Source organism: Micropterus dolomieu, linkage group LG02 (genome assembly GCF_021292245.1).
Source record: "Micropterus dolomieu isolate WLL.071019.BEF.003 ecotype Adirondacks linkage group LG02, ASM2129224v1, whole genome shotgun sequence".
In the NCBI taxonomy this organism is placed as follows: domain Eukaryota; kingdom Metazoa; phylum Chordata; class Actinopteri; order Centrarchiformes; family Centrarchidae; genus Micropterus; species Micropterus dolomieu.
In genome coordinates this window covers 32,716,014-32,729,278 of record NC_060151.1, presented here as the reverse complement: position 1 = coordinate 32,729,278, position 13,265 = coordinate 32,716,014, and the positions used below count along the sequence as shown (strand labels likewise).

The 13,265-nt window shown below is 48.5% G+C and overlaps 1 protein-coding gene across 2 annotated transcripts in view; it reads left to right on the top strand.

Moving 5' to 3' along the window:
* Window positions 1–13,265, top strand: part of itga2b (integrin, alpha 2b) — a gene marked incomplete in the record, with an annotated part of 42,643 nt that overhangs the window by 20,720 nt on the left and 8,658 nt on the right. For both annotated transcript variants that reach the window (XR_006823936.1, XM_046042461.1), the window contains 5 exon segments: window positions 4,473–4,608; window positions 5,077–5,169; window positions 5,875–5,954; window positions 6,048–6,128; window positions 6,204–6,309. Coding sequence is in view for 1 of the 2 variants with exons in the window: in XM_046042461.1 (XP_045898417.1) it covers window positions 4,473–4,608; window positions 5,077–5,169; window positions 5,875–5,954; window positions 6,048–6,128; window positions 6,204–6,309 (496 nt within the window).

Genomic DNA, 13,265 nt, shown 5'->3' with positions numbered 1-13,265 from the left:
CCCAAAGTTCAACAATTCCCCGTCCTCGCCGGGGCCCCTCTGGCAGCCCCACTGCCACCCCCCCACCTCACCGTTCCCCCACAATCAGGAGCACTCCGAGCACCACCAGGCCATCGGAGCTGCCACAACCCAGCGAAGCATCCCACATACAAACCCCCACTGTCCCAAAAGAAAAGAGACAGCAATCACCCCGCGACAGCAGCAACAGCCCCTCAGCCCTAGGGAGTCAGCAGATGCACCCAGCCCCTAGGACTCAACACGACCACAATCCAGAGGGCCGCAACGCGACTGCGAAGCAACCATCGACACACCCCAAAGCACAATCCCTCCACACACAGGATCCGCGCACAACCACCAAGCATCCAGTCCGGGCACTAAAATCCAGAGGAGACACCCCCCAACCAGCTCAAAAAGGACCAGCCTGCACCCCCAACCCACCCCGTCAACCCCTTCTTCCCGGGCCCCCACCCCTCCAACAACCAGTTGCCAGACCCCTCAGAGAACCGAAATGCAATTATCAGGATGCACAGCATGCACACAGGACAGAGCCGCACACCAGCCCAGTCCAGGCCCGCACATGATGCCCCCAACCCCCGACAAGCACGCAAGCCAATAATGACCTACAGATGAGCCAATCAACACTACCCCGCTACCAATCTAACTAGCGGCACACAACAGCCAAGTAATGCGCTGCACAGGAGAGATGCCAGCCGGCACAAACCGCCCCCATCCCCCCCACAGCCAGAGAGACCACAGACCCCACCCACGGCTACACCGTGACCCACACCACGCGTTCACCACCGGACCGAAACCCACCACAAGCATCCCCCCCCACCAACCTCCACCGCCATGCCCGCCGCCCGCCCCCTCCCCCCAACCCGGACCCACAGAGAGGCAGCCAAGCACCGAGCGCCACCACATCAGCACAGAGCGCGAGTCAAAATCACCACCGATACCAACAACCGCGCGACACCCAAGCAGAGTGGCTACCCACCCCGCAGCAGCGGCACGCCAAATACAGGGCAAACACCGGTCCCCCCGTCAAGCCCGCGCCCTAGGCATCCCGAGCGCCACACCACCGCCCCCCCCCGTCAACACCATGCCATCAACCAATATTAAAAAAAAAACCAAATAGAAAAAGTCCCCCACGCCCGCACCACAATGCATCTAAGAATCAACCCACCCCCAGACATACCTACCGGCCGTACGGGACCCTGACCAGCAAGGCAGTACACACCCACCACCATTAAGTGATAAAGTTGATCAAGGGGGACCAGAGAGATTGGAATTGTGTCAATTGTTTTTTTTTTACAGCAGACATTTTCTCCATGCTAATGTGATCTATAAGGTGATTCCGATATTGGGTGATACTTATATTCTTTTTGGCCTTCCAGTTCATGAGGATAGTTTTCTTGGCAATGCATAAGGCAGTGAGAAGCATGTATGATGTGTCAACCTCTATACTAATGTCACTTAGGTCCCCCAGCACGCAGAGTGATGGGGAAACTGGGATGGGGTTTTCTTTGTACCCTGACAACATAAGTTCAGTCTTCCCCAACTGCAGGTCAGAGCCGGACGATTACCTGTCCCCAATCTTAGACCTGGCCTCTCGGTTCGGCGGCAGTGGTTTCCACATCTATCATGTCCTCTTTGCGTCCCAAGCTGCCGGCCGCGTGCAACAGTTCAACCAAGGGACTTACTGGGGCACCCTAGACGCCATACTTATTGCCACGTCTTTGCAGCACGACCCTCCTTGAGCTGCAACATTTGCGGCGCGCCATCGGATCCAGTCTCAACATGCACCCTTGCAGTCTCTCTGCCTCCCGCCCCAGCTCCACAATTCCAAACCCAGCCGTTTCCCGCAGACAGCCTCTCATAGCTCCCCCACCATCAATCTCCCACCAACCAGTAGGGATGGGTATTGCTACTCTGTACCTTTACAGTATCGACCGAAACAGCCTGGCATCGAGTAAAATCGAAATGTTTCCAGTCAATACAGTACTTACTACGATACGTACGCTTACTTTTTGTAACTAGATCGTAAAAAAAAAAAAAAGGTTTGCTTGCAGCCAAACATGCAAGTAACACCCTGAAAGAAAGACAAGAGCACGCCTTTTCTCCTCATGTGCCTGCACCATAAACTGTATAATAAAGGCCTGCACGCGCCGAGTACATGCGTGATTTTAACAGCCGCACCCCTTCGGCTGCGGTCTCAGGCATGTTAGGCTCTGTTGCTAGTTTTTCACCACTAGTTTTGGTTTCCATTGGTTTCATCTTCTTGTACCATCTAATGCGACTCAGTTAATGTAATACTCAACCATCGACCATGCCATCGCCCTCATCCGCACCACAGGGCTAGGAGCCTGGCCATCCAAGGCAGATATCACCAGCGCTTCGAAATGTTTCCCATTCACCCCGACTACTGGCACGTTTCCACCGTTCTCTGGAAGGGCACTACTACTTCGCAGTTCGTCTAACCTACGGGCGTTAGAGCAGCCCAAAAAATAAAATGAAATAAATAAATAATAAAACATAACAATTAAATGAAATTCAATTAATTAATAATTAATATATATCGATTAATATATACTGAATTTATATTCACGTCATAGATGACTTCCTCACCTTTTGCCACCTTCTATGCCACCATCTTATGGCCTCAACATCTTGACTTCCACACTCCACAAACTCGGAGTCCATCTCTCCCCAGAGAAAACAGGAGGCCCCAACACATCACTGGAGTTCCTGGGCATCACCCTCAACTCAGGGTCACTCCAGGCATCCTTGCCCCCGACAAAATCCACCACATTCCTTGCTAATTTCCAATTTCCTTCTGGCCACCGTTGCACCAAACGCCGTCTTCTCTCACTACTAGGCCACTGAACTACGTCACCCGGATCATCCAAAAAGGTCGGTCCTTTCCGTCACATCTCCTTTCCATAGCCGCTTCCGTCACATCTCTCCATGAAAACGTCAAACTAGACGCAGAATGCAAATGGAACCTAAACGTGGTTACATTTCCTCTCATCACGGCATCTCCTTCTTCCACGACAACCTCGTCACCAGCCAGAAGTCATCCAGCTCTTTACAGACGCTGCCCCTTCTTTTGTCTTCGACTACTACAGCGGTAGTTGGTTTGCAGCGGACTAGCCACCTGGATTTTCAGTCCTCCCTCCTTCCCCTACCATCTATAACAGTCTACCCAGTCTTATTGCAGCCATTGTTTGGGGGTCGGTCCAAGAAAACTATCACAATATTCTCAGACATAGTGCAGCGGTAGACATAATTAACAGAGGACAGTCCCATTGCCCAGACATAACGCAATTCATGCAGAGGCTCACCTTGGTTTTCAGCATAGCACCAATTCAACATCCGAGCCTCCCATATCCCAGGCCACGAAAACACTATCGCTGACTCTCTTCTCACTCAGATCGGGTTATCTAACTCCATACGCGGACAGAGTCCTAGAATCCATGTTCCCACTGGCATTTTTGCATCTCAGAGTTCATCACCTCCAGCCTCCACTACCATCAGAGTCTACATGCCACCATGGCCCGACATTCCCATACAATCCGCAGACACACTCTTATCACCTCTAACGCAGCGAAACCAACCAATCCGGGCTACCGCAACCCATCTACCTCTTCCGACTCAATTCTTACCTCAGTCTGACTCTACGTAGACTTGAGAATAGCAGCCACTCTTCCCCCCAAGATCTTCTGTTCGTCACAGAGACAGGGAAGTAGCCACACTCCTCTGGTTTCACCTCCGCCAATTCTATCCAAATCCGGCATATCCCCCAAACTCTACTTTGGGCATGCGTTCCGCATCAGCTCTGCCTCCACCGTCTCCAGGCAGGGAACCTCAGACAACATAATCAAATCCTTGGCCGCTGGTCCTCACCAGCATACCTCGCTTACATCCGCAATGACCTAAACGATATCAGAAACGCTCGCGCACACCTTTCCATCTGAAGTTCTTTTGGGGGTTTTCTGCACGTCCGCGGACTAAGAGATGGCCCCCCCACCCCGAGTCTCGACTCCACTGATTCCTGCACACCTTCTCGCCAGTAGACATTGGTCTGCTCTTCACTCACGCATCCATCGGCGCAGATCTGACTCCTCCCCTTCATCCCTCACGTGTCTTCCCCTCAACCCTTAATCCATCACACCACGACCCTCTCCCCCATCCCTACATCCCTCAGCCTACCCTCTGGGCACTCAATCCGTTCTTTTCTTACAATCTATCTCAGCTCCATTACAAGCAATAAACCATTTAAAATCTTCTGTTTGTAGGTGTGGTCTTTGTTAGTGAAAGACCATTATCCATAAAATTAAACAATAAACTTTATTGACAAAAACTTTATCAAAAAAAAACATCTTCACAGTGAGTCAGACTTCAGTTTTGACGTTTCTGTTTCCACTGCAGTGTGTGTTACAATGTGTGTCTTTGTGTTGCTGTGTGTGTGTTAGTGTATCAGACAGCGTGCTGGTCGGTGAGGATCAGACGGTGCTGTTGTCGGTGTCGGCAGAGAACCAGGGTGAGGGAGCGTACGAGACCGAGCTGGTGGTCCGAATCCCCGAACACACACACTTCCAGAGCAGTCAGGTGATGCACGCACACACGAGGTTTATACAAGGGCGTCACTTTGTGTTAAAGTAGTGGGGACATCAAGGCTCAAGTAAGGGCGTGATGATACATTTGGGTCATAAGACAAGACAAGAAGATTTTTAGCACTATTTAGATTAAATGTTTGATGCAGAAATACATGTGAGGGGGGTGTGGGGGCCCTCCCCCAGAAGATTCTGAGCATTAAACTGGTCATTTCCTGCATTCTGGAGACATTTTCTGCTCCAATTCACGTGTTGGTCTGCATATTTTCTTATTGTGCAAATCAACCTAGTATTTTCATTTGTTACTTAACATTTCTTGGTGCTGTTTTTCAGAACGTTTTTCACAAAGTGATGTGGACAAAATCAGCCATTTCAAAATGTGGTGGGGACATGTCCCCAGGATCCGCAGTGTAAATGACCCCTGTGGGTTTATCACATCGTTGGGTGTGTTTGTGGTCTGCAGGGTGTCAACAGACTGGTGTGTGTTCAGAAGAAAGAGAATCAGACTGTCATCGTGACCTGCGACCTCGGCAACCCCATGAGACAAGGACACACAGTAACACACACACACACACACACACACACAAAACACACGTCTTACTATGTTCATGGGGACATCTCATGAACGTGATGCATTCTTTAACCTGAACCTGATTCTTAACCCAGAAACAGCCCTTTAAACTTGTGTACACAAAGTAATCCATGAACTAAGTAAAACAAAAACACAGTGTCATACAGACACACTGTCGAGTGTCTTGTCATACGTGTCCACATGTGTATTATATGAGTGACAGAGTGTGGGAGTGGTGGTGACGGTCAGCTGGCTGTTTATCTCTCGGCTGCAGCTTCCTGTCCTGGCTCCTGGTTTCAGAGAGGAAGCGCTTTAAAACGTTTCCATGTGTGCAGTAAAGTCACAGCAAATATCGTGGGGCGTTTAAGAACAAAAAATCTGACAGGACAGAGGAAACAGAATTCAGCTAAAGAACATTATTCCGTTAGATCCTGAGTGATCCTGTCGCAGTGTTGGGAGATTTTAATTTGAAGTTACGCTGCTGTGCCTCGAGCGTCTCTCTTACCGTCAGAATAATGGTGCAGCTTTCTGCTGCCTCAAGATGCACCAACAGTTTACCTGACCCCACCTCATTTTAAGACCAGTACTCCCCCAGGAGCACAGATGTGCGCAATTTACTCTTTAAAAAACATGGGCGGGAAAATGACATCTGGGTGTTCACTGACTGTCTCTCTGACTGTCTGACTGTAGCTGAAGACAGGTCTTCTGTTCAGCGTGGGTCGTCTGGAGGAGGTGGAGAGTCACATCACCTTTAGCCTCAGGATCAGGAGGTACAACCTGTCCCTCATTGGTTTAAATCCCATGTGTCTCTTCAAACAGCTGTTGTTTGACCCATCTCTCTGTCTTACCTGTCTCTCTCTCAGTAAGAACTCAGTGAATCCCAGCAGTAAGGAGGTCTCAGTCCAGGTCCAGGTGAAGGCCGAGGCGACGCTGGAGATCAGAGGGTAATCAATCAGTCTAACCTGAGATCAGTGTCGGGTTACAGGCTGAGCATGATGATGTCATCTCTCTGTTTCTAGAGGCTCCTCCCCTCCAGAGTTTGTCCTGCCCCTCCCTGACTGGCAGCCTGCAGTGCATCCTGGGAGTTTAGAGGACATGGGTCCACTGGTGGAACATGTTTACGAGGTAGGCGTGTTTTGTTATGTCCGTTATAGACCACACTGCTATGATGCTAAGTAGCAAATCAGTCAGAACTATTGATTACAAGTTAGCCACTTTGATCATTGGTTAGCATGAGGAAGGCTAACTAGCCTACCTGCCTGAGACCACCACCAAACTGTGGTGGAGTGATCCCCAAGACCCTGGGAGCAGAAAGTCCTGGTCCCAGGAGAGTGGTGCATCTCTATCAATCTGAACCTTCTAGTTGAAGTAATCCCGTCCAGATTAGGTGAACCTCCTAGTAACAGGCCTGTAAAGGAGCTCATTGGTTGGTCCATATCTGGCCATCCTGGTAGGGCTGAGCCCATAGAAGCTACATGGAACCACAGCCATGTGGGCCCACGACCTGAAAGGGCCAGCTACCAAGCAGTTCTGTGCAGGAGATATAGTCTGTCTCTCTGACCCAAACTCCTGGATGGGACCTGGACCTTTTCTGGAGTTCTCCAGAGGTAGTAATCCTCAAGAGTGTTCTGCCACCAGCTCTGACTGCTGTTGGTAGAGGATCCAGCCACCTTGTAGTCTTCTGGAGACTCTGTAGACCTGCTGGGAGACTTCAATAATGGATAAACCTGGAGGAGGGTTGACTTGTAGTAACTGAGGTGTTAGAAGGAGGTCCGGGCTACATAGCCTATATACCCTATGCAGTTTTGAACTTGCCAAAAAACAGATTCCACCTCCTACCTTGTGACTGAAAGGTTCTCAAAATGACTTGGTTTAATTTATGTACGTTATATTTGAGTTATACCCAGTCCTGTTGGGTTAAAATACCTTTAAAGGGCCAAAACTACCAGTAACAGCAAGTTTTCCACTGCCAACAAGTGAGTCAGCCTTGACACTGTGCCTGAAATAAGAAAAATAGGCAAAGTCTGTCTGGTCCGTTCCCGTCTGGTCAGTTCCTGTCTGGTCCGTTCCTGTCTGGTCACTTGCTGTCTGGTCATTTGCTGTCTGGTCCGTTCCTGTGTGGTCCGTTCCCGTCTGGTCAGTTCCTGTCTGGTCATTTGCTGTCTGGTCAGTTCCTGTCTGGTCACTTGCTGTCTGGTCATTTGCTGTCTGGTCAGTTCCTGTCTGGTCCGTTCCTGTGTGGTCCGTTCCCGTCTGGTCAGTTCCTGTCTGGTCATTTGCTGTCTGGTCAGTTCCTGTCTGGTCACTTGCTGTCTGGTCATTTGCTGTCTGGTCAGTTCCTGTCTGGTCCGTTCCTGTGTGGTCCGTTCCCGTCTGGTCAGTTCCTGTCTGGTCATTTGCTGTCTGGTCAGTTCCTGTCTGGTCACTTGCTGTCTGGTCATTTGCTGTCTGGTCAGTTCCTGTCTGGTCCGTTCCTGTGTGGTCCGTTCCCGTCTGGTCAGTTCCTGTCTGGTCATTTGCTGTCTGGTCAGTTCCTGTCTGGTCACTTGCTGTCTGGTCATTTGCTGTCTGGTCAGTTCCTGTCTGGTCCGTTCCTGTGTGGTCCGTTCCCGTCTGGTCAGTTCCTGTCTGGTCATTTGCTGTCTGGTCAGTTCCTGTCTGGTCACTTGCTGTCTGGTCATTTGCTGTCTGGTCAGTTCCTGTCTGGTCCGTTCCTGTGTGGTCCGTTCCCGTCTGGTCAGTTCCTGTCTGGTCATTTGCTGTCTGGTCAGTTCCTGTCTGGTCACTTGCTGTCTGGTCATTTGCTGTCTGGTCAGTTCCTGTCTGGTCCGTTCCTGTGTGGTCCGTTCCCGTCTGGTCAGTTCCTGTCTGGTCATTTGCTGTCTGGTCAGTTCCTGTCTGGTCACTTGCTGTCTGGTCATTTGCTGTCTGGTCAGTTCCTGTCTGGTCCGTTCCTGTGTGGTCCGTTCCCGTCTGGTCAGTTCCTGTCTGGTCATTTGCTGTCTGGTCAGTTCCTGTCTGGTCACTTGCTGTCTGGTCATTTGCTGTCTGGTCAGTTCCTGTCTGGTCCGTTCCTGTGTGGTCCGTTCCCGTCTGGTCAGTTCCTGTCTGGTCATTTGCTGTCTGGTCAGTTCCTGTCTGGTCCGTTCCTGTCTGGTCAGTTCCCGTCTGGTCAGTTCCTGTCTGGTCACTTGCTGTCTGGTCATTTGCTGTCTGGTCAGTTGCTGTCTGATCAGTACCTTTGTGATCAGTACCTTTGTGGTTAGTTGCTGTCTGGCCACTTCCTGTCTGGTCCATTCTTGTCTGGACAGTTCCTGTCTGGTCCGTTCCTGTCTGGTCTGTTCCTGTCTGGTCCGTTCCTGTCTGGCCAGTTGCTGTCTGGCCACTTCCTGTCTGGTCAGTTGTTGTCTGATCAGTTGCTGTGTGGTCAGTACCTGTCTGGTCCGTTCCTGTCTGGACAATTCCTGTGTGGTCAGTACCTGTCTGGTCCGTTCCTGTCTAGACAGTTCCAGTCTGGACAGTTCCTGTCTGGTCAGTTCCTGTGTGGTCCATTCCTGTCTGGTCAGTTGCTGTCTGATCAGTTGCTTTCTGGTCAGTACCTGTCTGGTCAGTTCCTGTCTGGTCAGTTGCAGTCTGGTCCATTCTTGTTTGGTCAGTTCCTGTCTGGTCACTTGCTGTCTGGTCAGTATCTTTGTGGTCAGTTGCTGTCTGGCCAGTTCCTGTCTGGTCAGTTCCTGTCTGATCAGTTCCCGTCTGGTCCGTTCTTGTCTGGTCAGTTCCAATCTGTTCAGTTCTTGTCTGGCCAGTTCCTGTCTGGTCAGTTCTTGTCTGGCCAGTTCCTGTCTGGTCAGTTCTTGTCTGGCCACTTCCTGTCTGGTCAGTAGCTGTCTGGTCAGTTCCTGTGTGGTCCGTAGCTGTCTGGTCACTTCCTGTCTGGTCTGTTCCTGTCTGGCCACTTCCTCTCTGGTCAGTAACTGTCTGGCCACTTCCTGTCTGGTCAGTAACTGTCTGGCCACTTCCTGTCTGGTCAGTTCCAGTCTGGTCCGTAACTGTCTGGTCAGTACCTGTCTGGTCCGTTCCTGTCTGATCAGTTGCTGTCTGGCCACTTCCTGTCTGATCAGTTGCTGTCTGGCCACTTCCTGTCTGGTCAGTTCCTGTATGGTCCTTTTCTTTCTGGCCAGTTCCCGTCTGGTCCGTTCTTGTCTGGCCAGTTCCCGTCTGGTCCGTTCTTGTCAGGTCAGTTCCTGTCTGGTCACTTGCTGTCTGGTCTTGCCCAGATTAGAAAGCCTGCATCACCAAGTGAAGGGGGAAGTAAAGGGTTAGAGTGCAGTGGAGTTGAGAGTAGATTGCGAGCACCCAAAAAGAGTTTGACTTGTGCCCATATTTTTAGCGAATTACGAACCACAATATTATTGGAAACAGTTGTAGGAGAAAGGTTAAGTGGAGAGCAGAGGAAAGAACGTAAGGAGCCTGTTGCACATGGAGATTCCTCTATTTGCAGCCATTTTGGCTTCTCCCCTTGAGAGCCACACCAAAACAACAAACAACGAGCATTTGCTGCCCAATAGTATATTTGGAAATTGGGTAAAGCCAAGCCGCCCAAGTCCTTATTCCTTTGCAAGACAAATTTAAACTGCCTAAGGGGCTTCTTGGCCCACAGAAACTGAGAGATTAAACTATCAAGTGACTTGAAAAATTTTTTTGGAAGGTATACTGGAATACATTGAAAGAGATAAAGAAATTTGGGCAAAACATTCATCATTATACAGCATATCCTCCCAGAAAGAGACAGAGTAAGCATAGACCATCGCTGCAGATCCTCAGACAACCGGTCGATCAAAGGGCTAAAATTATTTCCAATCAATTCAGAAAAATCCCTTGACACACAAACACCCAAATACCTCAAACTGGTCGAGGAAGCCTTAAAAGGCAGACTAGTAAATGGGTAGGCCATGGCCGCAGGGTTAATCGGAAGAAACCCACTCTTGTTAAAGTTAAGTTTGACCCGATCAAAGGCCGTCTCAGCATCCATGGAGATTACCAACTCAGGTAAATCGGTTGAATCAGCGGAATACAGAATGTCGAGCAAACGCCTAATGTTATGGTAAGAGTGTCGGTTCTTGATGAACCCAGTCTGATCGGGGTCAATAATAACAGGTAAAATTGTCTCAAGACGGCTGGCCAAGACTTTAGCTAGGACCTTAACGTCGGCCCCAAGCAATGAAATTGGGCGATAACTGCTGCAAAGGTGCGGGTCCTTATCGTTCTTCAGTATGAATGAAATGGTGGCCTGGCGTAAAGTGAGTGGCAGAGTGCCGAAATGGAAGGATTCGTTGAACATGTTTAACATGAAACATTTTAAATTCATCATTGATAGCTTGCGGGTCAATAGAGGATGAACTCGATGTCAGTACTTCAGGAATCTGTTGGACAGTGGCTGATTGCCTGATCAGATGGGCAAATACCTTACTCGGTTTCTCTCGATCTTAGCAATTGTTCTACTGCAGCATCGGAGGATAAAATATCAAACTCGGCCTTCTTTATCAATAATTCCTTACACAGGTCTGCGTCAGAAGAGTCACCACATCTAGCTTGCAAATCAGAGATGGTTGAAGACAGAGCACGACTGGAATGCGTGGCCCTCTTTCTCAAAAAGGAAGAGTAAGCTATAATCTCACCGTGCAAGAAGGCCTTACATGTCTCCCACACTGAAGCAGCAGAGACGTCAGAAGTAATGTTAGTTGAGATAAAAAGCTCTATGCGATTGTCCATGAGCAAGATAAACTCAGGATCCTTAAGCAGCAATATGTTAAAGCGCCAAGGCGATCGCGCAGCAGGTCTTCCCGGAAGAGATAAATTCAAGACAACAGGCGCATGATCAGATATCAAAATAGGACAGTAAGAGCAAGAGTGAACAAAGGGCAGCATGCTGTTGTCAATGAGAAAAAAGTCTATACGGGTAAATGTACTATGGACAGGAGAGAAAAAGGAAAATTGTTGTGCTAGACGCCAAAACTTCTGAAACGGCATACTGCATCATTAAATGCTGTATGGTGTTCGCCGACTTTGTTATAGTATATGGCTTCTTAGACGAGCGATCCAGAACAGAATCAAGACAGCAATTAAAATCTCCCCCTATGATCAGGCAGTGATTAAACAACTCAGGGAGGGAGAAGAAATTTTTTTTCAGCCCGTACACATTTGCCAATGCCAGCGAATTATTCCCACACTTCCCAGGACAATAATAAAGCGTCCATTGGGGTCAGACACCACTTTAGAGACTGAAAAGGAAACTGATTTGTGGATGAGGATAGCCACCCCCCTGGCTGTACTATTGAGTGAGGAGTGATACAATTGCCCCACCCAGCCTTTCCGAAGCTTGAGATGATCAGATGTCCTCAGATGTGTTTCCTGTAGAAAGGAAATTCTAGCATTCAAATCTCTAAGGTGATAATTTTGTTACGCTTGACAGGAGAGTTAGCACCTTTTACGTTCCAGCTGACAAACCGCAAGGCACCGGTTGGTGCCGGAGAAACATAAGGACCAGACATGAGATATCAGACGGAGATACAGCGTGCGCAGAGGGCCAGCCCACAACGCGTGACCTATGCAAACCTACATAGCACCTAACCCTAACCGCCACTTAACAGCACACATAATTACCATAAGATAGTGAACAACATGAGCACAACTACATACAACTGACCAAAAAAAAAAAACACTGTAAAATCCACATAAAACAATAAAGAAAACACAAAATAAACCCCAACCCATTCTGCAAACAAACGGTCGCTACAAGGAGCAACCAAAACCCTGATACGCTAATCTGCATAACTTCCAAAGCCTATCCACCCCACACCGCATTGCCCCCATAATAGCTAACAACAAGCTAGAGCAATGAAAAAAGCGGTGAACCCCGCATATATCAACATAACTAGAAGCAGCTTTATCATGCCCATGTATTAACATGGACACAATGTGTCAATATGAGAGAGATAAAAACAAAACAAGGAGAAATATACACAAGTAACTTACTTCTCCTTGGTGAACAGTACATTTAGTCCTTACTTGCATCCTCATCCTCAACAACAAACTTTAGACCACCTCAGCAGGCAAGGAAAGCCATTTTATAACGCATATAAAACTATAACTAGAAGCAGCTTTAACATGCCAATGTATTAACACGGACGCATGTATGTTCAATCTGTTATTTCAACATACTCACTGTGACCAATAAGAACAAATTTACACGCATCACAAATAACACCTCCAAAATAATTGGTCTCAGCCATTTTACGGATAGCATACATAATAGTACACGACATCAGTCAACACATTCTTCACTCTACTACCATCAGGACGTAGATATAGATCCCTGGCCTGGAAACGGGCTCGCTATAGCAGGAGTTTTATCCCCTCTGCCATAACACTACTCAACAAGAGTACTTGCTAAGAAAAAGGTATGTCTTGGTTTGGGTGTTAATTTGTGTATAAAATGTACAGCACGTTGTTATGTATGTTCATGCTACCTCCTATCTGAGGTAATGTACGTATAGATTGTGTAAACAAATTTCCTGAAAAGGACAATAAAAATCTAATCTAATCTAATCATGTCAATATGAGAGCGATAAAAACAAAACAAAGAGAAATATCAGAGAGACAGACAGGTGGAGAGACACAGACAGGTGGAGAGAAAGGTCAGAGACACAGACAGGAGGGGAGACAGGTCAGAGAGACAGACAGGTGGAGAGATAGGTCAGAGAGACAGACAGGTGAAGGAGGTCCGGACAACTTTGTAAGGAGGTCCGACTACCTTAGAAGGAGGTCTGGACTACTTTGTAATGAGGTCTGGACTACCTTAGAAGGAGGTCTGGACTACTTTGTAATGAGGTCTGGACTACCTCAGAAGGAGGTCCGGACTACTTTGTAATGAGGTCTGGACTACCTTAGAAGGAGGTCCGGACTACCTTAGAAGGAGATCCGGACTACTTTGTAATGAGGTCTGGACTACCTTAGAAGGAGGTCCGACTACTTTAGAAGGAGGTCCAGACTACTTTGTAATGAGGTCTGGACTACCTTAG